The 27,692-nt window shown below is 41.5% G+C and overlaps 1 protein-coding gene across 2 annotated transcripts in view; it reads left to right on the top strand.

The window, feature by feature from the left end:
• LOC126092302 (serine/threonine-protein kinase Sgk2-like) overlaps window positions 1-27,692 on the top strand; it is a 119,415-nt gene that overhangs the window by 15,738 nt on the left and 75,985 nt on the right. For both annotated transcript variants that reach the window (XM_049907825.1, XM_049907826.1), the window contains 2 exons: window positions 9,947-10,042; window positions 10,351-10,493. In XM_049907825.1, coding sequence (XP_049763782.1) covers window positions 9,947-10,042; window positions 10,351-10,493 — 239 coding nt within the window. The remainder of the gene's footprint in view (window positions 1-9,946; window positions 10,043-10,350; window positions 10,494-27,692) is intronic.

Here is a 27,692-nt window from a genome sequence, read left to right as displayed (position 1 = left end):
CCATTCTCTTCTCAGAATCGGGAGTGCTACAATACTGCTTTTACTATGAGGGAGCTAGATCATGCTCTCACTTCATCCCAATCCTCTGCCGCAGGGCTAGGCAGTGTTAACAGTCAGATGTTCAGCACCTTTCTCTTTTGGGTAAGCACTTTCTTCTTCATATGTACAACCGCATCTGGGAAAGGGCATGTTTCCCAGACGCTGGCATGAAGAAACTGTCATACCCATACCTAAGACCGATACGGACAAGCACCTTCCTTATTGCAATTGCTCCATTTCTCTCACTGGATGTGTTTGTTCAGTGATGGAACGTGTGATTCATGCCCGGCTGGTATGGTGGCTCGAGTCTCGCAATTTACTAACCACTGCACAGTGTGGCTTTCGAGCGTGCTGTTCTGCAGTTGAACATCTTGTCACTTCATCCATCTGTGTCATAAATAGAAATACCAGACTGTGGCCATGTTATTCGATTTGGAGAAAGCCTACAACACCTGCTGGAAGACTGGTATCCTCCTTACTCTCTGTATGTGGGGCTTCTGTGGCCGCCTGCCCCGTTTCCTTCAGGCATTTTTAAAAGACTGAGTTTTCAAGGCATGTGTGGGTTCCGTTCTGCCTTGTTGGACACCTTTACCCAGGAATATGGTGTGCCTCAGGGTTCCATCTTGAATGTCATGCTGTTTGCTATTGCCCATACCCCTATAATGGCATGTTCCCCGCTGGGCATATCTGGCACCCTTTTCATTGACAATTTTACCGACTATTGCAGTTCTCCGTGGACTTGTCTCATTGAGCGATATCTTCAGCAGTGTCTTGATTATCTTGACTTGTGAAGCATCAACAGTGGCTTTCGCTTTTGCCCTGACGAAACCGTTTGTATGAATTTCTGGCGGCACAATTAGTTTTTTCCGCCGTATTTACATCTTGGGCCTGTTGCACTTCTGTTCGTTGAAACTACGAGACTCCTAGGTCTCATGCTCGATAGGAAATTTTCTGGGTTCCCCCACGTGTCTTACCTGGTGGCCTGCTGTACACGGTCCCTCAGTGCCCTACATGTCCTCAGCAGTACTTCCTGTGGAACAGATTGAACCACCGTCCTTTGTTTGTACTGGCCCCGTGTCCTTTCAAAACTAGACTATGGGTGTTTCGTTTATGCATCTGCACGTCCTTCCCTCTTATGCCGTCTCAATACTATCCACCATCGTGGTATCCATTTGGTCACTGGTGCCTTCTACACTAGCCTGGTTGAGAGTCTGTATGCAGAAGCTGCCAAACCGTGGCTGTCCTACTGCTGTGACTTTCTCCTCAGCACATGTGCATGCCATTTGTTTACCATGCATGGCCACCCATCCTATGCCTCCTTCTTTAATGACTCCTTTGATCGCCAGTTTGGGGCGCATTCCTCTTCTCTGTTACCTCCTGGTGTTTGCTTTTGGTTCTTTCTCCGGAAGCTAAACTTCACACTACGTGTAGCTGTCCCGGTAGGTGTAAACCCTTCACAACCGTGTCTATATGCAGTGGCCCGTGTTCATCTTGGCCTTCATTCGCTTCCTAAGGACACTACTCCAGCCTTGCTCAATCGCCTTCAGTTTCACCACCTTCGCATGGAACTTTGTGATAGTACCTTTGTTTTCATTGATTCCTCTCAGACTGACAGTGGTGGTGGGTGTGCCTTCGTCATTGGCTCTGTTGTGTTTCGCTATCGGCTTCTGGAACACTGCTCAGTACTTACAGCAGAGCTCTTTGCCATGTATCAATGCTGTTCATCTGGCAACACAGGCTTTTCAATTGCATCGTGTGCTCCGAATCTCTCAGTGATCCTTAAAGCCTGTTTATGCTGTACACCGTCCATTCATTAGTGCAACGGGTTCGGGAAAGCTTTCACTTGTTCACTCTTGATGGAGCCACTGTGGTGTTTATATGGGTTCCTGGTCATGTCGATCTGACAGGAAACGCAGCCGCTGATGCTGGTGCCAAGGCTGCAGTCCTCATACCTCATCCTGCTAGTTCCTACATTCCCTCCGATGAGCTCTGTGTTGCCATCTGTCAGCTGGTAGCATCGCTTTGGCATGACCACTGACGGTAGGCCCATCCCTACCAAAGACAAAGTATGATATAGGCAGATTGGATACTCATGTCAACTCGAAGACTGGCATGAATCTCCCTGCAGAGCTGCAGCTGTCGGACTGTATACTTTTATCTATTGACTGTTTAAATGTAATTGCCCCATCCCTGTTTTGCCAGGTCGATTCCTATTGCATAAGCCACGACGGGTAACCAGTGCCACAGCAGTTCTGCTTTCACGCTGCCTCAACGATACCGTGAATCTGGTCTCCCTGCTGGCCAGGGCTATGTACTAACAGCCCAGCACTTTGGGGACAATACTTGTATCAGCAGGTTGCTCCATATGTAACTTTGCATGGCTGACCTCCGTACGAACTGCTTCCGTAAGGTTCTTGCATCTTGTATTAACTGTAAAGGCATATGTTGGTTATTCAGACATGCCAAGTAAAATAGTTCCAGGACATGAGTCCTCCCCTCTTCAGAGAACCCAGCTCAGTTAATAACAGGTCACGGTAATTCTGTAAAGAGATGGTACACATAGGTTGACAATTACATACAGTGAATTCAGTTTTTCTGTTGCACTAATTCAACTTAAACCACTTGGTTCATTGTCTGTGCACCTAATCTGAATGGTATTTTCTGTAATTAGTCCACTGAACTTCTCCTGTTTTCACACATGGGCACAACTCTTCATTGAGTCATCACTCAGAAGCAGTTTTTAACAGTTATTTAACACAAAGAGCCTGACTCCATTAATTCCTCATTTTCATACTCCTCTTTGTTTACCGGTGGCACTTCAACTAAATTGTACTTAACTGAGCATTATTTGCTACAGATAACTCAATCCACTGGAGTTGATGTACTCTGCACAAATACACCCCACTCACATTGCTATAAGTTTGCTAAACTTCCATAGCTTGCCACTCATAGATTCTCTACTTTGAATCATCACGCAACAGAACTAATAAAATAATGTCGCAAAGCTCTCTCTCTCTGTAAAAATTCTTGTAAAAAAATCATCTTTTCACAAAAAGTGGCCCTACTCAGTTTATCTCTTAAGTTTGGCACTTTTTTTCTTTGCTCCCTGTTTTTGTGTGTTATCCAGAACTTCAGCTTTGCAGCAAAAGTTTCCCTTATGTTTCCCCAATAAATACCTCCTTTAAACTATTCTCGCACTAAACCCACATACAGAACTAAGACGTACAATATGTTGACATGTAGTTACACCTATTTGCCTCAATTTATTCCTAATCAGAGATTGACTTCTTCCTGCACTGCTGTGTTTCTCGTGACAAGTGATAATAAATAGTGTGAACTGAATCTTGGTGATTTTGCCTGTAGTTCAATTGGTTTGTTCTTCATAACAGATGGATTGCTGACAATGTTCCCCTGGCTCAGCCATGTGTCACCGGAGAACAATTTTTACATGACGCTGCCTTGTACTTCCATTAAATATTACATAGCAAGTGTCATCACTTTTGCAAACCTTCTTATCCTTAGGCACACATTCCTAAAAGGATTCAGCCGTGTCGGCCAATCATTAGCTTCACAAGCATTTTTTCCTCTTCCTTTTCTCCCTCCTTCCCCCCTAATGAGCCGGTGCGCCCTCAGGATCTCAGCATCTATTTGCTGGGTACAGGCTTGGTGACCCGCTGTTTCCTGCTGGGGATTTGTAAGTGGCACCAGTCCTCTGTCATCGTAAGTTCTGGGCATGCTTCAGTGACCACCATATGGTGGAGCATTGGAACGTTGTGTGTTGCAGGAAACGGGGATATCGGCTCGATCACCCAGAGTGTAAGGATGGTAAAAATCTTTGTAAAAACCTCATGGTCTCAAGGTGTGATGCATGCCAATGAGATGCATGGCTGTCGAGCTGGAAATGTCATTAGTGGGCAGCCTCTGGGGAACCTTGCCCTCTTTAGTTGTATAAGGCATGAGGGGCTCTGTGTAGGTGGACCTTTATTTATTTTCCCTAGCTGTTCACGGGACCGAGATGGGACCCTCGAAATTTTCTCTTCCTCCTCCCAGCAGAATGGGTGGGCACTGGTACATACCAACACCCATTCTAACGGAGGACTTGGGTTGTCAGTTTTCCAGACTCAGTTGATGTTAACAGGATGCACTCTGTTTGTCAGAATATGTTTGTAATATTTAAGAAGAAAAAGGGCAAATTCAACAAAGTTTCCTCTTTTTACATTCAAAAGGATTTAGAGGGGATTGCTGGACATTTAAAATCTGTTTAGCGGGTGCACAATGGGATGTTGTTGGTAGAAATACCTAGTTCACAACAAGTAAGGAACTCCCAGAAAGCTCAGTGCCTTGGGGAGTATGCAACTGAAACTGAACTGCACAAAACCTTGAACTACAGCAAAGCTGGTGTGACTTGCAGCAATCTGGTTGAAGCACTGAAAGCTGACTGGTCCTGGGAAGGCGTTGTTGACATGAAGACGTTATGAAAAGGGTGTATGGCAATCCTGTCAAATCAGAGTCTTTTATACATAAATTTAATAGCAACAACTTTCCAGAGCTGGGCGCTGATGACCGCACAGTTGAGTGCCCCACAAACCAATCATCATCATCACACTTCCAGAGCATGTCAAAGCAGAATTCCTTCGCCTAAGCGTATGGCCTTATTTATTGAACCCATTGTGCTGTTTTAAATGCCAGCACTTCGGACATACTACTCTCGTGGTTGTAAGGGAGAAGCCACTTGTGGCAGATGTGGTAAAGCCACACATGATGGAGTCGGTTGTTCCTCTCCTTCAAAGTGTGTCAACTGCTCCGAGGATCACCCTGTCCGGAGTATGGATTGCAGTGTGTTCCTCGAAGAATTGAAGACCCAGCAGATGACAACAAAGTGCATCCCACATGGTGAAGCCAAAAATATTTACAAGGCCATGTAGCTGTTCATGTTCGATGCCCCCTTTGCTTCCTTCCTCAAAAGCCAAGAAAGCTGATGCCGCTACACGAGTGAGGGTTGCTAGTATCATCATTAGCACCTGCACTTATCAATGCACTTGTGCTGCTGCAGTTACTTTGAAGGCCCCCCTCCCCCAGGACTTCAGAAAAGGCTGTGGTTGCTGACATTGTAGAACTCCCTGCCCCCTCCAAAGATCCATTTTTATCCACTGTCTGGTGCTGCCATTACCACTTCCACAGTTGTTGCTCTTAAGACTCCTTAGACAAACAAATCAAAGTCAGCGGTGAAGAATCACCCACTGACAGAGATGAGACATACACAGTCAGAGATGATGTGGACCTCATCCTCTCTGACGTCTCTCTCAAATCTTCTTGAGAGGTGATGGACCTTGATGTCACACTGGGGCCATCATCTTGCCCCAAGACTGAGCCTTCATCTATTGCAGTCTCCCTTCTGCAGTGGAAAGTCAGGATGAAAGTGCTACCCCCATGATAGGTGGCACCCATCCTACAGTGGAACATTAATGCGGACAGGACACCTGTGGAGGAACTGAAACTCCTAGCAGAACAACATCCTCAGCTTGTGTATGCAGGAAACACATTCACAAGGATAACCTACCTGGGGAAAGGGCCAAGGGACGTGTCCTTGTGTTGTCTATAATTTGTACCATTGCCCCCCCCCCCCCCCCCCCCCACCAGCCACCTCCTCCGGCTACTATTAACCTGCAAGTAGTTGCCTTTGAAATTCATGTGTGTTGGAGGATCACTGTTTGCTCACTATATTTACCTTCACAAGATGCAGTAGACTCTGATGCTTTCACAGATCTTATAGAACAACTCCCCTGACAATTTCTCCTAATGGCAGACTTCAGTGCTCATCACGGTCTTGTGGAGCTTGACATCTTCTTGCCCTCGGGGTCAGGTTTTGGAGAGCCTCACAACATGTCGTGATCTGTGCATCCTCAACACAGGTACTCCCACTCTTTTCTGTGCCACTAGTGGGTCATTCACAGCCATAAACCTCTGTTCTGCTCTTCAGCCCTCGCAGACTCTTCAGCCCTCACAGACTGTTCAGTGGGAAGTTGTTGATGACCTTCATTCAGTGATCACTTCCGACTCCACCTTGACATACTGAATGGAGCAGCACCTGAAGAGAATCCAGAAAAATTGATAGTCAGCAGTGCTAACTGGATGCTGTCCAGCCAGTTGGCTGTGTTTGAACACCACGAAAGTGCCCAGGAATGGGTGGCTCATGTTACACGAGTGATCCAAAATGCAGCTGACTTATCCATCCTAAAGTCCTCAGGTCATCTTGGGACATAAGCTGTACCTTGGGGGTCAGTGAGTGCCACTAGGCAATCCAGGACATGTGCGCAGCTCTTCAATGGTTTGAATACTGTGCAACAGCATACAACCTCACAGCATTTTGGGTTGCTAGGGTCAAGGCTCGACACATAATTAAGGAGAGTAAGAATAGATTATGGCAAGCATTCCTGGACGTCATCAACCATTCGACTTGTTCTACAGAAGTATGGGAAGCCATCAGGAGGATTTCTGGTGAACAGTCATTTACAAATAGCAGTAGTGCTGAAATTGGGGTGTCTCCAATCAATACCCAGAGATGTCATTCAGATGATGGCAGAGCATTTTGCAGCAACTATTGCAAATACCAATCAGCATCTGGCATTTCGCTGCTACACTACAATTGTAGAGAAGGGCGAGTTGGACTTCAGATCCAACTATTATGAGTCTTACAGCTACCCTTGCTCCATGTAGGAGCTGGAATCGACTCTGTCCGAGACTCACAATTCTGCACCCAGTTACTACCACATTCAGTACTGCACGATTCAAAATTTGCTTGCATTGTCAAAGATAATCCTCCTCAAATGTTATAATTTTATGTGGCAGACAGGTCACTTCACCACCTTGTGGAGAAAGGCAATTATGATACCTCTCCTCAAAGCAGAAAAGGACTGCACTTGTCTCAGTAGTTACCATGGTATCGCCTTAACGAGCTGTGTAGGAAAGACCCTGGAGCAAATAGTTCACCATCGGCTGGTCTGGTCTGGTGTGGTTGTTAGAGAGCTGGCAACTCATTAGCTGATCACAGTTTGGATTCTGGAGAGTTTGGTCCACTGTCAACAACTTAACACTGCTAGAGGTGGCTATTCAGCAGACTTATCTATGTAAACTTCATTGTCTTAGCATATTCTCAGATATCAGTAAGGCTTGCAGTACTACTTGGGGGTTTGTGGGCCTTATTTTTTTTTCTCTATACTGTTGCGATTACCACACCTGAGACACTTGAAAGCCAGAACCCAGAAGGCACTGAATATCTTTAAGTGCCATAGCCACAGGTCTCGGAGAACAGACAAGGCGCAGCTGCTCCAGTTTTATAAGGTTGTCGTGTGTTCGTGGCTAGACTATGGGTTCACAGTGTATGGGTCAGTGAGGCCTTCCTTTCTGGAGATTATTGAAGCTACTCACCTTGAGGGGGATTAGGCCGGCCACAGGTGCTTGCAGGATCAGCTGCGTACCCAGTGTCAGTGCTGAGGCTGGGGAACCACCACTCAACTACTGGTGGCAGCTCCTCTTGGTGCGTCAGGCGTGTAACTTCCTTGCAGCTCTGATTTCGTCTGCATACCACACTGTTGCTTGTCAACCTTTGGAACACCTTTTCTCTAATCATCCAAAAACAGAGCTGTTTGGGATCTGTGTGCTGAAGTGCGGATCACTTACAACCCCAAATCCAGGATTTTAACCACCTTCACCGTGGTTACTGCAGAGGCCCAGAGTAATTTTAGATTTGGTGCAGTACAGGGGTGATTGCACTACTGCTAATGTTTTAATACAATATTTTCTGATATTTTAACTGTGTACCACTACTCTACAGCTGTCTTTAGAGATGGGTTGAAACAGGGGAACTCCATTGCTTGCTCTGTTGTTTTCCCTGATCATTTTCTCAAGGTAAGACTGCCTTGCAACTTTACTGTTTTTGAAGCAGAATTATATACGATCTTTCGGGCACTGGAGCAGATGAGATATGCTTAAAGTGCTAAATTCCATGGCTGTTCAGAGTCTGAGTGCCCTTCACTCTCCACAGTGCTTGTACCCAACAGAGAAAGTACTCCAGAATATCCAGGACACCCTCCTCTGACTAAAATGACTGGGGAAGGAGCTGTGTTTCTGCCTGGTACCAGGGCACTTGGGTGTTGTGGGGAACAAAGAGGCAGATGTAGCAGCCTAGTGGATGTTGTGATCCTCAGTCATTTCAATGTACTATCCTGCTGTATACTACCTCCTTGTGGAAGTAACAGATAATAAGCTGCGTATAGTAAAGCCCACTACGTGGCCGTGACATACCTCCTTCCGACCATGATGACGGGATGAGATTTGCCAATATATCTGCCTCTATTTTAAGTGATTTTGAAATGAATGTATTAGAGTTTTAAGGTTTTTGGTATCTGTCCAAATTATTTCTGCAAATTTTGGTAATGTTCTTAATGTGTTAACAGGGGGACGGACTCACCCATGTTGTTTGTAAGTAGTCAGCCAGTCACATTTCCCATTTCCCTGTGCCCGTCTTTCAGCTCTTCTGTGGTTTTACTTCTGTTGTAATCCCATGTCTAGAACCTTTCACCATTCTCTGTTGTATTAAGGCCTTTGAGATAGAGTTATTGTGTGGGTCAACATGAGTGAGGTGGGAGTGAGTGAATGAGTGTCATTTTATGGGTTTACTCCTCACTGTGTGACAACAATTTTAGTCATTTTGGTTATTTTATTGTTGTGCTTGCTGATGTAATAGTATTTAATTTGGTCCCTTACTACTAATGTGTAGTTGTCATAATTGTGCCTGGAAAATTCTGGATTGTTAAGAAGAATTTTGGTTAGGTTATAAAGTAATAGGTTGTTGTTCATATGAAAGCAGCATAAAATGACATGTCTTGTAGACATGGTGTCACGTATACTCTGTCAAAGCGTTCCGTTTTTGTTCTACAGAGCCTTTTTGTGTGGCGTATTTGTTGATTTTTTTTTAGGAACTTACATACTCCATTTTGAGTGACTTCCCTGGTTTGCTGACAAGACTGAGAATATGCCATATAATAATACTTTTTCACTAACGCAAATGCAACTCTCACACACATGACCACAGTCTCTGACATCTGAAGCCAGACTATGAGCAGCAGCACCTGATGGGAGAGTGAACCAGTTTACTCCCACTCGGTTGCCTCTCTCATCTTGCGTTGCTGCTCGTAGTCGGGCATCAGCTGCAAGAGACTCTCTGTCTGTGTGTGTGTGTGTGTGTGTGTGTGTGTGTGTGTGTGTGTGTGTGTGTGTGTGTGTGTGTGTGTGTGTGTGTGTTTTCAACAAAGACCTTTTTGGCCGAAAGCTCATTTTGTGACAGTCTTTTTGTTGTGCCTATCTGCGACTCAGCACCTCTGTTTTATGGTGAGTAGCAACTGTCCTTTCCATATAATTGTTACATTCCATCCTGGATTTTCCATTCTATGATACGAAATTCATTCTCATCAATTTATGAATGGCATATTTTCACCTGTTGAGTTTAGTGTGTGTTTCATTTATAATTCACTGAAGATTTCTTGGTGAGCAGTGATCTATCAACAGTTGATATATTGTTACTCCTTTCTCCATTCTCATGCAGGCTTATTTCTGTGCTCATTCAGTCTTACATTAATTTGGTGACTAGTCTGCACCCAAATTTACCAAAGCCTTCTCTGCTCTACATCATTCGACATTCCTACACACAACTGCTTTTTCATTTGATTTTGTGACTCATTTGATATATGGATTTATTGCCAGATTAAAGGTAAAGCTACCTTATTAGTAAAGTGTGTGTCCTTTTTCACATAATTTGCATATGATCACTGAGAAAGCTATTTATTAACATAAAATTCATTATGTAGAGAAATTGAAATGTGATTATTCTATACGGTTTTATTTGCAGGTTTACAAAGTGGTTGTCGGATGTGATGGGCGTAGCTGGTTTGTGTTTCGCCGCTACAATGAATTTTACAAATTGTCTGAAACCTTAAAGAAGCAGGTAATACATTTTCTGTCTATTGTTATTGTCCATTGATAGATAATGGTGAAGCTAAAGATTTATTTTGGAATGGGGAAGTCCATTTCAGAAGATTATCTTAAGAAGTATGAGGGCAGATGATTGAACAACTCAGATACTCTAAATGTGATTGCAAATACATTGAGGCAATGTGTGAATGCTATAGTGCATATACATTCATTGGAAATGTTTAGTCAGTTTTGATGTGTCCCATTCATGCAGACATTTGGAGAGGTTCGGCATATAATAAATGTTACTGATGTTGTTTTTCCATATTTTTTCCCCCCCAGGTTCCAGCACCCCAGCTAAAACTTCCAGGCAAGAAACTGTTTGGAAATAATTTGGATCCAACGTTTGTGCAGGAGCGACGTGAAGGTTTGGATGCATTTGTCCAGTCCCTAATGCAGGAAGGTGGTGGCAGACTTTTGCGTTTGTAAGTGTAAACAGAACTGAGAGAAAAAAATGTGTTTGCAAAACCTATCATTTATATATGTTAAGCATCTGTTTCCATCTGGTCAGAGCAATTGTTACTACCAGACTTTAACTGTATTTAGTCAGATTTTATATTCTAACATCTGCATGTACAGAGCAAAAGTTATTGCAGACAGAAATCTAGCTCTAAGGGGACAACAGACTCTCCCTGTTCCCAATGTGCTGATGTTTCTAAAGTCTGTAGTAACAAATCTCACTCTCGGCAATAGCCCAGGCCGCAGCCTCATCCACTTCACTCTCTGCAGCCCTCAATCTGCTCTCCTGCACATTCAGTTGTAGTGGATTTATTGCAAAGTGAAAATTTCTGTGTTAATACCATTACTCTGTATCAGCCAGAGCTGTGAACACAATGGACTGGATAACAACACTGAAAGAGAAGTCTAGACTTCATAAAATAAGCAAAGTCCACATACATATGAATGAAATGAAAAATATTTAGTTGTTATTAATTTTACTGCTGAAGTACTATGAAGAGAATGTAATGTTTATGGCTCCAGCAACAAGCCATAACAATGAAAGAATTAATCCCGTGGAAGGTATTTAAGACAGTTAAGTCTATGGTGTGCAAAAACAAAACACACACAATGGTGAGAGGACAATGATACTTCTAAACACAGAAACAGGAATATATTTAGTGCAGTGAAAGTGCTGTGTGGAAAAACTTCACACACACACACACACACACACACACACACACACACACACACACACACACACACGAGAGAGAAGATGAAAAAGAATGAAACAAACAACAAAAAACCTGACCTCTGAAGATGCTTTAGAATAAAGCAAAATGTATCTGGTCTTATTAAGACTTTCATTACAATTGGAAAAGATGGTAATTGACCTATACAACTTGTATTCTTTCACAGTTCTAGGAAGTCAGAAAATTCACTTGCACGGTGCTGGTTTTGGCAGGTTGATGTAGGACTGCTCCCTGCCTTCACTGATTTTCTTTCCCACTTAATGTTTTTGAAGAAAGTTTGTAATGGACAGTGTCAATAATTTACAAATACTTAAGGAGATAAAAAATCACTAGTTCAGATATATTTTCTGAATGATATATTATCAGCAAACATCAAAAAACAATCCTGTGCCATCACTATAATAATGTTAATGTAGGCTAGTAAACTGTTCATCAAGTCATTGGATCTCCAGGAGTCATTTCACAAGATGGTGGTGGTCGCTTCCTTTATGTTACATAGTGAATGTTAGCCATATTTGTTTTTGAGACTAGTATTCGTGCAACATAGACATAAGAGCCGATTTAGCCCATAATTGTGGATGACGTCTCCGCAATGGCAGCGAATGCATTGTCTCCAATGGCAGCGTCGTGTGGAACAGGGGCAGTGTCTTCCACCGCCGAATCGCATCACTGGTTGTCCCAACAGTGCTCGTCAGTCAAAGGCTGCAATTCAGCAGTTTGTTTGGGGAAACACTACAGCATCTTCTGAACAGCCTGTATTTCCACTATGTGATTTTTCACGTCTTTGGTGACCTAAAGAAAGATGTGTGGATGTCAGTTTTAGTTGGATGAGGAAATGCAAGAGTGGGTGCAATTATGGATGCGCAGTGGCCGATCATGTTCTACAACACAGGAATTGATCATCTCGTCTCCCAGTGGGATAAATGTCTTAACACATGTGGTGATTACTTTTGAATGGAACCAATCCATGGTCCTGTTGTGGTGGGTGTTTGGTTTTCGTTTGACTGATCCTTCACACAGTGAGTGAGGAACATTAGCAGCTATCAGGAAACTGCAGAGGTAGCACAATAACAATAATATTTTGGGTTCCTCCACCCCCCTTTCTCAGTATCTGCTTTCAGTATTTACCAATGACAGTGCTGCACCAATAGCAGACTGAAGGTTTTTACACAGTAACTCCACTTCCCCCCAAAAATATGGGAAAATAGCCTTTTGTAAATGAATGTCACACAGTGCTCCAACTGTGTTACATCATCCAGAGACATCAGTGGAATCCTGAAGATCTCAGCAGAAGGATGAAAATGTTGTGCAGTGAAATAGTTTGGAGAGGGAGAGGGACATGATGCAGCTTAACAACTCAGAAGATGTTTATTCATCAGTGACAATGGCCACGAAAGCCTGCGGACATGTAGTCTTAAAATAACTGTACTTTTCTTCCTTCCTAATGTCCTCCCACTGTTGATCTTTACTTAGATTTAAAATAGAATATGCAACACACACTAAATTCATCCTGATACGTATCATTAACACTTTTGATATGAGTATAGTAGAGGGAAACATTCCACGTGGGAAAAATATATCTAAAAACAAAGATGATGAGACTTACCAAACAAAAGGGCTGGCAGGTCGATAGACACACAAACAAACACAAACATACACACAAAATTCAAGCTTTCACAACAAACAGTTGCTTCGTCAGGAAAGAGGGAAGGAGAGGGAAAGACGAAAGGATGTGGGTTTTAAGGGAGAGGGTAAGGAGTCATTCCAATCCCAGGAGCGGAAAGACTTACCTTAGGGGAAAAAAGGACAGGTATACACTTGCACACACACCCATATCCAACCGCACATAAACAGACACAAGCAGACATTTGAAGGTTGGATATGCGTGTGTGTGCGAGTGTATACCTGTCCTTTTTTCCCCCCTAAGGTAAGTCTTTCCGCTCCCGGGATTGGAATGACTCCTTACCCTCTCCCTTTCTCTCCTTCCCTCTTTCCTGACGAAGCAACCTTTGTTGCGAAAGCTTGAATTTTGTGTGTATGTTTGTGTTTGTTTGTGTGTCTATCGACCTGCCAGCCCTTTTGTTTGGTAAGTCTCATCATCTTTGTTTTTAGATATATTATTAACACTTTTTATATTTACATAATATGAAACAGTTTCTGATATGTGAAAGAAGTCTTGAATGAACAAAATACATTCTTATATCTTCATAGTGAATGGATAATTATGCTCAGAATTAAGATAGTTGGACTATATGCCCCAGAAGAGAGATGGGATGATGACTGAAGAATTCTAAGACGTTTTGCAAAAGACCCAATGTAAGATGTGCCAAAATGGTTATCTGATAACGGGCGATTTAAAACAGGGGTGGGAAACAACCCCACGGCAAATGCTGTTGGTTCAGTGTAATGAATAACAATAAATACAGGCTAAAGGCATTCTCATAATAATGACTTAAAGCTAACAAACACTTTCTTTGGGCATATATAGATCCACAAATACACTTGGTCAACTAGAGATTCTGTCACAATTTTAGTCTTTGTGATAGAAAATAAACAGTCTTGGCCTATAGTGCAAGAGACAAGAATATTGAGATGTGCAGAGGCTCCCTCAGACCATTTCTTGTTAGTCTTGAAAATGAAACTACGTAAAAGAAGGTAGATTAACATAAACAAACTAATACTTATACAGCATTTAAGGTACATTAACTTAGATAATAAACATTGACTTACTATATCAGAAAAAGCTTGAAGAGTAAATAAGTTTCAAATAAAAACTGAATATCGACATCCAGGAATGGAATAAAATAAAGGAAGCACTAATTAAAGCAGCAATGGAAGCATTTGGCACAAGAAAGATCCCCCCCCCACAAGGGGTCTGCAATGCTGGGGTGATGAAATATGCAGCCTAATTGAAGATAACAAACACGTGTACTTAAAAATGTTACATTTCCCATACAGTCAAGGTGTTAGACTATATTATAAAAGGAAACCTGCTTTAGTGAAATGAGAAGCTGGGCAAGTTAAAAAACCATAGTTGGGGAAATATATTAAAGATATTAAACTTGGATTAAGACAGAGGTGGCCAAAAATTCTGCTCGTGAGCCATGCTCTTGTCCAAGGGCCATGGCATTCAGCCTAGGTGCATGTTTCTTCCACCGCCACCCCCACGCTTTTTGAATAAGAGGAGGGGGAAGTCAAGGAAACTGCGAACAAGCTGCATTTAAATGGCAGTGCTGTCACCCTGCATATGATTTGGTTTCAATTTTCACGTTCTCTATGACACACATCATAACTGAAAATTATTTTTGGCATGCTAAAGACACACAGTTGTACTGATTTTCACACTCAAGTTGTCACATAATCGTGACATGTATAGTTGACATAAAGGTTTTCTGACACCCAAATCTCTAGATGTGAGACACTCAGATCAGTACCAAATATTGTGTGTCAATAGAGTCAACCAAAACACCGATTTAATTCGTGTTGTACGCTATCGTACAGAAGAGTATGTATAAATGGTAATTAAAAGTAACTCTTAAAACTACTTAGTGTAGGAAAAGCATATCTGTGAGCTGTTAATGTGAAGATCTGTGATAGATGAGTTGATAGAGCATCAGATCGTTGTACTAAAGGGCCCGAGTTCGAAAGCCAGTTTGGCGATTTTTTTTTTTATTATTTGTTTTTTATTTTTAAAGCAGTTTACATTGTATATTCTTTTATGGGAGAACATTTACATGTCAGAAAAAAGGACCTTTCGGAGTTCGTAGCAGTGTTCTTTTGGCAGCCTGATTTTGCTTTGTTAGTTGAGAGTAGCCAACCTATAGTGTACATTTGTATAGATAACACTATGTCTCTCTATACAAGTGTACTCTGTAGGTTTGCTACTTTCAACTAACAAAGCAAAAGCAGACAGCCAAAAGAACATTCCTACAAACTACAAAATGTCCAACATGTCAGAAAAACGTTCTCCCATATAACAATCTCACTTGTAAACTGTTACAAAAAAATCGCCAAACTGGGTTTCGAACTCAGGTCCTTCAGTACGATGATCTGATGTGCTACAGACTTGCCTACCACAGATCTTCAAGACAATAGCTCGTAGATATGCTTTTACTATACTCCGTAGTTCTGGTGTTACTTTTAATTAGCATTTACACATGTTCAATTGGATGACAGCACACAGCACAAACCGTATCTGTGTTTTGGCTGATACTCTATCGACACACGTTTGGTACCAATCTGAGTGTCAAATATCTGAAGGTTTGGGTGTATCATACCTCATAATAGTGTAAAAAACACTACTCTGGAGAAACAAATGTTTTGGCCACAGTTACAGTGGTCTCCTTCTGGTAGACCCAGAAAGAGGTCACTGAAGCCATGGTTGGAACAAATTATTATTATTATTATTATTATTATTATTATTATTATTATTATTATTCTTTCTTTTCTCAGACGTTATGTCTGGTCAAAAATGGAAAGTGACGCGGACCTTGATCAAGCGTGACTTCCTTTTAACTGTGCGGTATATGTTATATTGCATTTAGGAACTTTCGGGTGATTGAACATGTATCAATAATTACGGATTTCTGTAGTTGTATATACACTCCTGGAAATGGAAAAAAGAACACATTGACACCGGTGTGTCAGACCCACCATACTTGCTCCGGACATGCGAGAGGGCTGTACAAGCAATGATCACACGCACGGCACAGCGGACACACCAGGAACCGCGGTGTTGGCCGTCGAATGGCGCTAGCTGCGCAGCATTTGTGCACCGCCGCCGTCAGTGTCAGCCAGTTTGCCGTGGCATACGGAGCTCCATCGCAGTCTTTAACACTGGTAGCATGCCGCGACAGCGTGGACGTGAACCGTATGTGCAGTTGACGGACTTTGAGCGAGGGCGTATAGTGGGCATGCGGGAGGCCGGGTGGACGTACCGCCGAATTGCTCAACACGTGGGGCGTGAGGTCTCCACAGTACATCGATGTTGTCGCCAGTGGTCGGCGGAAGGTGCACGTGCCCGTCGACCTGGGACCGGACCGCAGCGACGCACGGATGCACGCCAAGACCGTAGGATCCTACGCAGTGCCGTAGGGGACCGCACCGCCACTTCCCAGCAAATTAGGGACACTGTTGCTCCTGGGGTATCGGCGAGGACCATTCGCAACCGTCTCCATGAAGCTGGGCTACGGTCCCGCACACCGTTAGGCCGTCTTCCGCTCACGCCCCAACATCGTGCAGCCCGCCTCCAGTGCTGTCGCGACAGGCGTGAATGGAGGGACGAATGGAGACGTGTCGTCTTCAGCGATGAGAGTCGCTTCTGCCTTGGTGCCAATGATGGTCGTATGCGTGTTTGGCGCCGTGCAGGTGAGCGCCACAATCAGGACTGCATACGACCGAGGCACACAGGGCCAACACCCGGCATCATGGTGTGGGGAGCGATCTCCTACACTGGCCGTACACCACTGGTGATCGTCGAGGGGACACTGAATAGTGCACGGTACATCCAAACCGTCATCGAACCCATCGTTCTACCATTCCTAGACCGGCAAGGGAACTTGCTGTTCCAACAGGACAATGCACGTCCGTATGTATCCCGTGCCACCCAATGTGCTCTAGAAGGTGTAAGTCAACTACCCTGGCCAGCAAGATCTCCGGATCTGTCCCCTATTGAGCATGTTTGGGACTGGATGAAGCGTCGTCTCACGCGGTCTGCACGTCCAGCACGAACGCTGGTCCAACTGAGGCGCCAGGTGGAAATGGCATGGCAAGCCGTTCCACAGGACTACATCCAGCATCTCTACGATCGTCTCCATGGGAGAATAGCAGCCTGCATTGCTGCGAAAGGTGGATATACACTGTACTAGTGCCGACATTGTGCATGCTCTGTTGCCTGTGTCTATGTGCCTGTGGTTCTGTCAGTGTGATCATGTGATGTATCTGACCCCAGGAATGTGTCAATAAAGTTTCCCCTTCCTGGGACAATGAATTCACGGTGTTCTTATTTCAATTTCCAGGAGTGTATAAGTTTGGATGTAGCTGTATTGCATTGATGTACTGGTGGATATTGTGTGGTATGACTCCTGTAGTTGATAGTATAATTGGTATAATGTCAACTTTATCTTGATGCCACATGTCCTTGACTTCCTCAGCCAGTTGGATGTATTTTTCTCCTGTTTTCTTTTGTATATTTGTTGTAATGGGTATGGATATTTCGATTAGTTGTGTTAATTTCTTCTTTTTATTAGTGAGTATGATGTCAGGTTTGTTATGTGGTGTTGTTTTATCTGTTATAATGGTTCTGTTCCAGTATAATTTGTATTCATCATTCTCCAGTACATTTTGTGGTGCATACTTGTATGTGGGAACGTGTTGTTTTATAAGTTTATGTTGTAAGGCAAGCTGTTGATGTATTATTTTTGCTACATTGTCATGTCTTCTGGGGTATTCTGTATTTGCTAGTATTGTACATCCGCTTGTGATGTGATCTACTGTTTCTATTTGTTGTTTGCAAAGTCTGCATTTATCTGTTGTGGTATTGGGATCTCTAATAATATGCTTGCTGTAATATCTGGTGTTTATTGTTTGATCCTGTATTGCAATCATAAATCCTTCAGTCTCACTGTATATATTGCCTTTTCTTAGCCATGTGTTGGATGCGTCTTGATCGATGTGTGGCTGTGTTAGATGATACGGGAGCTTGGCATGTAGTGTTTTCTTTTTCCAATTTACTTTCTTCGTATCTGTTGATGGTATGTGATCTAAAGGGTTGTAGAAGTGGTTATGAAATTGCAGTGGTGTAGCTGATGTATTTACATGAGTGATTGCTTTGTGTATTTTGCTAGTTTCTGCTCATTCTAGAAAGAATTTTCTTAAATTGTCTACCTGTCCATAATGTAGGTTTTTATGTCAATAAATCCCCTTCCTCCTTCCTTTCTGCTTAATGTGAATCTTTCTGTTGCTGTATGTATGTGATGTATTCTATATTTGTGGCATTGTGATCGTGTAAGTGTATTGTGTGCTTCTAGGTCTGTGTTACTCCATTTCACTACTCCAAATGAGTAGGTCAATATTGGTATAGCATAAGTATTTATAGCTTTTGTCTTGTTTCTTGCTGTCAATTCTGTTTTCAGTATTTTTGTTAGTCTTTGTCTATATTTTTCTTTTAGTTCTTCTGTAATATTTGTATTATCTATTCCTATTTTTTGTCTGTATCCTAGATATTTATAGGCATCTGTTTTTTCCATCGCTTCTATACAGTCGCAGTGGTTATCCAATAAGTAATCTTCTTGTTTAGTGTATTTTCCCTTGACTATGCTATTTTTCTTAGATTTGTCTGTTCCAAAAGCCATATTTATATCATTGCTGAATACTTCTGTTATCTTTAGTAATTCGTTGAGTTATTGATTTGTTGCTGCCAGTAGTTTTAGATCATCCATGTATAGCAAATCTGTGATTTTGTGTTGGTATGTTCCAGTAATATTGTATCCATAATTTGTATTATTTAGCATGTTGGATAGTGGGTTCAGAGCAAGGCACAACCAGAAAGGACTTAATGAGTCCCCTTGGTATATTCCACGCTTAATCTGTATTGGCTGTGATGTGATGTTATCTGAATTTGTTTGTATATTAAGTGTGGTTTTCCAATTTTTCATTACTATGTTTAGGAACTGTATCAATGTAGGATCTACTTTGTATATTTCCAATATTTGTAGTAGCCATGTGTGGGGTACACAATCAAAAGCTTTTTGGTAATCAATGTATGCGTAGTGTAGTGACCTTTGTTTAGTTTTAGCTTGATATGTCACCTCTGCATCTATTAACAGTTGCTCTTTACATCCTCGTGCTCCTTTGCAACAGCCTTTTTGTTCTTCATTTATAATTTAGTTCTGTGTTGTATGTGTCATTAATTTCTGTGTAATGACTGAAGTTAATATTTTGTATATTGTTGGTAGGCATGTATGGGGCGATATTTAGCTGGATTTGCTGTGTCTGCTTGATCTTTAGGTTTCAGATAAGTTATTCCATGTGTAAGTGTATCAGGGAATGTGTATGGGTCTGCAATGTAACTGTTAAATAATTTAGTTAGATGTGAATGTGTTGAGGTGAGGTGAACTTCTTGAAATTTGCTATTTTATCTTTTCCAGGGGCTTTCCAATTGTGAGTAGAATTAATTGCTTGGGTGACTTCATGTTGCAAAATTATCACTTCAGGCATCTGCGGTATCATCTTGTATGTGTCTGTTTCTGCTTGTATCCACCGTGCATGCCTGTTATGTTGTACTGTGTTTGACCGTATGTTGCTCCAGAAGTGTTCCATGTCTGTTATGCTTGGTGGATTGTCTACTTTAATGTGTGTGTTATCTATTGTCTGGTAAAATTTCTTTTGGTTTGTGTTGAATGTTTGGTTTTGTTTCCTTCTATTTTCGCTTTTATTATTATTATTATTATTATTATTATTATTAATATTTTTTTTTCATTCAAAACTTGTATGTCAACTGACTGGCCAAGTACAGCAACACAATCGTGCGTGACTTATTTAGTTTCATAGCTGAAAAAACATCTTGCGCACATGTGCGCCCCCCCCCCCCCTGCCCCACACACACACACACACACACACACACACACACACACACACACACACGTTGCTCGAAATATTGAACCACTTCTGTTACGTTTTTATGAAGATGTGGAAATTACCTGAGGAAAGCAGCGTAGATGTCCTGGACAGTTTTAACATAATCCTCCTCGTTTGTCATTCCCATTGATTTTTAGACAGATGTAACTATAGATAGCTACATGGCCTCCTCTTGTGCAAACAGCCAGTGGACCAGTGAATGTCCTTAATACCGTGAACAAACAGTAAACAGCACTGACACTATGATTATGCTGAACTGGAGAGAGTTGCGCCAACCAAGAAATGCCGCACTGCAATATTCAATTAATGTTGCACTGTTCCAGTTATTTTTTGAGGAGGACTGAACAGAGATGAGACAAGCTGCACACCCTGCATTTGTGAAATTTGGCATTCCATGGCTGGCCGTGGTAAAGAGGAGGATAAGTTGAAGCATTTAAACAAAAAAGATAAAAGACAGTGTAGAAATATACACAATATCTGAAAGTAATGGCTTACAGTACTATAAAATCTGTGTACAGATGTGTGGTATACTCGGACAGTTCTGGCTAAAGCAGATAGGAATGTAGACGTAATAACACTGGAGGAGCTACAGTATGCAATATCTAGCAAGAACAGGAAGACTCCAGGATATGACAGTGTAGAACTGTTAAAATACATACCAAATATTGCAAAATCAGGAATACTGAATTTTATGAATGTGTTCTGGCAGTTCAAATGTCCAATTTACAAGAAAGGAAATATACATGAATGTCAGAGCTTCTGAGTTATCAACAATGTAGGAAAAGCTAGATTGCTATGTACCATAAAGATGTGTTAAGTTGAAGACAGGCACAATTAAGACACTTACATGTCAGCTTTCAGCCACAGCCTTTGTCAGAAAAAGGATTCATTTACACAAGCAAGCACACCTCGTGTACACACAACTGCCAACTCCAGCAGCTCAGATCAGAATGCAGCTGTCAGATGGAATGGAAGCAGCAATCTGGAGGGTGGCGGGGAAGGGGAAGTGATATCAGATGCCCGATGTGGTTTTCACAAAGGAAGATCATGCTCGAACTGTATCGTCACTATGACTCAAGAAGTAGAAAGACTCCATGCATTCAATTTACCAACTTATCTTGCCTTCATTGACTTAGAAAAGTGGTTTAATAAAATAAATCAAAACAAACTGTGGTTAATTTAAATAAACAGAGGGATTCCATCTCATCTTAAAAAAAGCTGTACAGGGTTTATATATGAATAAAAGACTTAAAATTGTGGGCAGCGGACGTAATACGGCTGAAATAAACCAAGAAGTCCTTTAATTCCTTGTGTCCAATTTCACCCACTCTTATTAAAACACACACACACACACACACACACACACACACACACACACACACACACACACACACATTAAGCAAATCAGTGGTGGCATTTTTTAGGACACAAGCTCATAAGAGATAAAATCAAAATACACAAGCAGATCATGGTACAAGTTAAAACATTTAAATATTTTGGGTGCAGAATTACATTTGGGGAAAATAATTAAACAAAAAACAAGTTTGCCCTGTTCAACTAGTTCTGTGGAACTAGAAACAGAATTTTGGGAAAGTACGTCCACAGAGCTACTCTACTGAAGTTTTATAAGGTTATGACTGTACCTGCTCTGCTCTATGTATGCAAAAACTGGTCCCTTGAGAAGAGAGCAAAGGAAAACAGAAGCATGTGAAATAAACTTCTTTGATGTGGCTGGATATACTTTGACATTCAAGCTTGAACTGAATGTGAAAACATAATAGACACAATAAAACAATATCAGTTAAGATGGAAAGAACCCCCAAACTGTGTGCCAGATGCAACAATCACTAAAACCATGAAATGGTATAAACCAAGAGGCAAAAGATCGTCTGGAAGACCAGTGAAGAGATGGCTTAACTAATTTTGATGGAGACAGAACAGACCTAAAGGCTGGATCTCTGGTGTAGGCAGTGATGGTGAAACAGTTTGTGAGATAACGGGCGAGTTGTGGCGCCCTGAAAATATTCCAAGTTCGGAGTTGGCGTGGCCACACGGGCCGCTCGGCAAGCCGGAGCTCGTCAGCAACCGTGTGGTGCCAAACATTAGCCGGAGCAAGAGGGGTAGCCCCAGGGCACGGTCCAGGCCAACCGCGTGGCTGGGAATTCCACTTTGATGCTGTGTCGAGGGAGGTGCTTTGTGTCGATGAGGGATATTTGTATGCTGGGGGTGCCAAAGATGGTGGACTTCATGAAACCATAATGGCAGACATTTCACAGTTCATATAGAAATTAATAGCATCCAGAGGAATCATGATACCTCAAAAAGAAACTTGTACATTAACATTATTTTCATGACAATTCTGATGGTGTAATCAGATTTTCAATATCTTCATTAGTTTAAAGTTTAGTATCTGACTGTAAATTATACAAGTAACACCCACCAACGAATTTACAAAATCTAAATGGTTCATCCAATTTTGTTGATCGATGTGTCTTCAGAAAGCTGTTAGTGTAAACCTAGATTGGTATGAATTACAGGCATGTAACTTGAATAGTACACGAGTTATTGGAGGTCAAAGTGGCCAATTACTATTGATCGCATCAGGCCATAAGCACTCCACAGTTACGTGGCGGGAGGGGGGGGGGGGGCCGTAGTAGCATGCTTATAAATATATTTATGAGTATAATAGAGGGAAACATTCCACGTGGGAAAAATATATCTAAAAAGAAAGATCATGAGACCCACCAAACAAAAGCGCCGGCAGGTCGACAGACACACACACACACACACACACACACACACACACACACACACATACATCCATCCGCACATACACAGACACTTTGTTTATCTCTTTGTTCATATCCGATATATACAGGAGAAAGAAAACTGGCGTTCTACGGATTGGAGTGTGGAATGTCAGATCCCTTGATCAGGCAGGAAGGTTAGAAAATTTAAAAAGGGAAATGGATAGGTTAAAGTTATAGTGGGAATTAGTGAAGTTCGGTGGCATGAGGAACAAGACTTCTGGTCAGGTGACTACAGGGTTATAAACACAAAATCAAATAGGGATAATGCAGGAGTAGGTTTAATACTGAATAGGAAAATAGGAATGCGGGTAAGTTACTACAAACAGCATAGTGAATGCATTATTGTGGCCAAGATAGATACGAAGCCCACACCTACTACAGTAGTACAAGTTTATATGCCAACTAGCTCTGCAGATGATGAAGAAATTGAAGACATGTATGATGAAATAAAAGAAATTATTCAGATAGTGAAGGGAGACGAAAATTTAATAGTCATGGGTGACTGGAATTCGAGTGTAGGAAAAGGGAGAGAAGGAAACGTAGTAGGTGAATATGGATTGGGGCTAAGAAATGAAAGAGGAAGCCGTCTGGTAGAATTTTGCACAGAGCACAACTTAATCATAGCTAACACTTGGTTTAAGAATCATGAAAGAAGGTTGTATACATGGAAGAACCCTGGAGATACTAAAAGATATCAGATAGATTATATAATGGTAAGACAGAGATTTAGGAACCAGGTTTTAAATTGTAAGACATTTCCAGGGGCAGATGTGGACTCTGACCGCAATCTATTGGTGATGACCTGTAGATTAGAACTGAAGAAATTGCAAAAAGGTGGGAATTTAAGGAGATGAGACCTGGATAAACTGAAAGAACCAGAGGTTGTACAGAGTTTCAGGGAGAGCATAAGGGAACAATTGACAGGAATGGGGAAAGAAATACAATAGAAGAAGAATGGGTAGCTCTGAGGGATGAAATAGTGAAGGCAGCAGAGGATCAAGTAGGTAAAAAGACGAGGGCTAGTAGAAATCCTTGGGTAACAGAAGAAATATTGAATTTAATTGATGAAAGGAGAAAATATAAAAATGCAGTAAATGAAGCAGGCAAAAAGGAATACAAACGTCTCAAAAATGAGATCAACAGGAAGTGCAAAATGGCTAAGCAGGGATGGCTAGAGCACAGATGTAAGGATGTAGAGGCTTATCTCACTAGGGGTAAGATAGATACTGCCTACAGGAAAATTAAAGAGGCCTTTGGAGATAAGAGAACCACTTGTATGAACATCAAGAGCTTAGATGGAAACCCAGTTCTAAGCAAAGAAGGGAAATCAGAAAGGTGGAAGGAGTATATAGAGGGTCTATACAAGGGCGATGTACTTGAGGACAATATTATGGAAAGGGAAGAGGATGTAGATGAAGATGAAATGGCAGATATAATACTGCGTGAAGAGTTTGACAGAGCACTGAAAGACCTGAGTCGAAACAAGGCCCCCGGAGTAGACAACATTCCATTAGAACTACTGACGGCCTTGGTAGAGCCAGTCCTGACTAAACTCTACCATCTGGTGAGCAAGATGCATGAAACAGGCAAAATACCCTCAGACTTCAAGAAGAATATAATAATTCCAATCCCAAAGAAAGCAGGTATTGACAGATGTGAAAATTACCGAACAATCAGTTTAATAAGCCACAGCTGCAAAATACTAACACGAATTCTTTACAGACGAATGGAAAAACTAGTAGAAGCCGACCTCGGGGACGATCAGTTTGGATTCTGTAGAAATACTGGAACATGTGAGACAATACTGACCTTACGACATATCTTAGAAGAAAGATTAAGGAAAGGCAAACCTACGTTTCTAGCATTTGTTGACTTAAAGAAAGCTTTTGACAATGTTGACTGGAATTCTCTCTTTCAAATTCTAAAGGTGGCAGGGGTAAAATACAGGGAGCGAAAGGCTATTTACAATTTGTACAGAAACCAGATGGCAGTTAAAAGAGTCGAGGGACATGAAAGGGAAGCAGTGGTTGGGAAGGGAGTGAGACAGGGTTGTAGCCTCTCCCCGATGTTATTCAATCTGTATATTGAGCAAGCAGTGAAGGAAACAAAAGAAAAATTCGGAGTAGGTATTAAAATCCATGGCGAAGAAATAAAAACTTTGAGGTTCGCCGATGACATTGTAATTCTGTCAGAGACAGCAAAGGGCTTGGAAGAGCAGTTGAATGGAATGGACAGTGTCTTGAAAGGAGGATATAAGATGAACATCAACAAAAGCAAAACAAGGATAATGGAATGTAGTCGAATTAAGTCGGGTGATGCTGAGGGAATTAGATTAGGAAATGAGACACTTAAAGTAGTAAAGGAGTTTTGCTATTTGGGGAGCAAAAGAACTGATGATGGTCGAAGTAGAGAGAATATAAAATGTACACTGGCAATGGCAAGGAAAGCGTTTCTGAAGAAGAGAAATTTGTTAACATCTAGTATAGATTTAAGTGTCGGGAAGTCATTTCTGAAAGTATTTGTATGGAGTGTAGCCATGTATGGAAGTGAAACATGGACGATAAATAGTCTAGACAAGAAGAGAATAGAAGCTTTTGAAATGTGGTGCTACAGAAGAATGCTGAAGATTAGACGGGTAGATCACATAACTAATGAAGAAGTATTGAATAGGATTGGGGAGAAGAGAAGTTTGTGGCACAACTTGACCAGAAGAAGGGATCGGTTGGTAGGACATGTTCTGAGGCATCAAGGGATCACCAATTTAGTATTGGATGGCAGCGTGGAGGGTAAAAATCATGGAGGGAGACCTAGAGATGAATACACTAAGCAGATTCAGAAGGATGTAGGTTGAAGTAGGTACTGGGAGATGAAGCACCTTGCACAGGATAGAGTAGCATGGAGAGCTGCATGAAACCAGTCTCAGGACTGAAGACCACAACAACAACAACAACAACATATACTATTCATGAAGGAATTGGTCAAATATTTTCTGTGTTTTAGAATGCACAGAGGCATTAGGCTACTGGCCTACTTTTGTTTCTTTTCCTTTGATATATGTTTATTTAATCTGTTTATGTATTTAATAATGTTTGTTAGAGCACGTTTATGGTCCAGCCATAGGAATATTTATTTAATTTCAAGTTATTTAAATGTAAATCCAGTCTTTCATATGTATTTCAATATGTTTGTGAGTGTGCATTGGCTTGGAGACATGGCGGGAGCGCTCTAGCCAATCACAGCGCTCGTTACTACGGTAGGTGACTACTGAATTCAATGGGGAGACTGGATGGAAGTGGGGGGGGAGGACTGGGTTCACACAGGAGACAGGGTGTGCTGGATGGGAAGGCGCGATGGACGGGTGCAGGAAATACGTGGAGAGTGTTGAGCAGTTTGCACGTGGTTGCGGGAGATAGAAATATTTCATAGTGCCGGCTTGTGCACTTGTGAGATTTTAATGGCTTCTGCAGTGAAGACGTAGTATGTGTTTAGAAGTGAATATCTCATGAGCTATGTTGTTGCTCATAACTAATTACGTGAAGTAGGACTCTATTGTTTCCCTGTTATTAAATTTGTATTTTATTTAATTGCTGGACCATCGACACCAATAAGCGTTTTGCAGTAATAAATGGCATTCTTAAAGGTACTTCTGCTATCATACTCATCATTTAAAGTTGTTGAAAATAGTACCTGCAGATTTTATTGAATTGCAATCTTTCATTTATAAATTTCTATGTTACATAAAAAATTCGCAATTGCCGATTGATAGGAACCTCCGACCATTCGATTCATGTGTATATTCATTTAGTATACTGTAGACTCAGCAGTATTTGGCTTGTAATACGGCAACTACGTATCCCAGCCCCTAGACAGCGAAACCAGCCAAAACTTATAATATTTCAACTCTGAGTCTGAGGTTACGTTGCTGAGGGTCACATTTTTTATTTGAAAGTCTGCAAGTTCCTGCTAATAAAACTATGATATACACATTGTTAAGCAGTTAATTGCTGGCTACTAAAAAATTATGAATTACATACTGTCAGCTACTATTGTGATGCTTCTTTATTTGGATTGCTATCCTTCAGTCACCCTTCCTCCCTGCTCCCCTCTCCCCTTTAGAATGACCATGTATGTAGTACAAATATTTGTATAATTTCACTTGTAAGAATGCATCTAAGTAAATAAATTGTTACACATAATAAGAGAAGGAAGTCTTTAAAATGTGTATTGGTTTATTTTACTTGCTTCTACTGTCAGTGTTTTTTGGTGCTCAAAGGTGTATGCAAAGGAGCTATTCCTATCTGAGGATGTGTGTTATTGGTGAGTGATGCTGTTATATCTGATCCCACGGCCTCTGATATATCCAGTATGGTGACTTCTGAGATGCCATCCTCCACCAATTGCGTACCCTCTCATTTGATATAAATTGTGTAGAGAAAATAGGATCCAGCTATTTATTAGAAAATGCAAGGCAGTATATGGGAAAGGCAATACTTATGAAATTTGATAATACTGAAATTCAACTCACCTCTCCTACTGAAATTAGGAAAATAATAAATTCACTCTCAAGTAAAAGCTCACATGGAATTGATGGCATTTCCAACAGAGTATTAAATGCTTGTTCCCAACAGATAAGTCTGACTCCCAGCCACATATGTAGTAGCTCAGTGAAATGGCATTTTTCCAGATGACTGAAGTACGTTATTGTTAAACCATTGCATAAAAAAGGTAATAGGTTTGATGCTAGCAGCTGTCGTCAGTCTCACTTCTGACAGCTTTATCCAAAATTCTTGAAAAAGTAATGTGTTCAAGAGTAGCATCACATATTTGTGAAAATGAAGTACTAACAAAATGTCAATTTGGTTTTCAAAAAGGCTTTTCAACAGAAAATGCTATATATGCATTCACTGATCAAATATTAAATGAACTAAATAACTGAACAGCACCCATTGGGATATTTTGTGATCTCTCAAAGGCTTTTGATTGTGTG

This window comes from Schistocerca cancellata, chromosome 7 (assembly GCF_023864275.1).
Source record: "Schistocerca cancellata isolate TAMUIC-IGC-003103 chromosome 7, iqSchCanc2.1, whole genome shotgun sequence".
NCBI classification, from domain to species: Eukaryota; Metazoa; Arthropoda; class Insecta; order Orthoptera; family Acrididae; genus Schistocerca; species Schistocerca cancellata.
The sequence above is the reverse complement of the archived record's forward strand: the minus strand, read 5'-3'. Positions and strand labels throughout refer to the sequence as shown.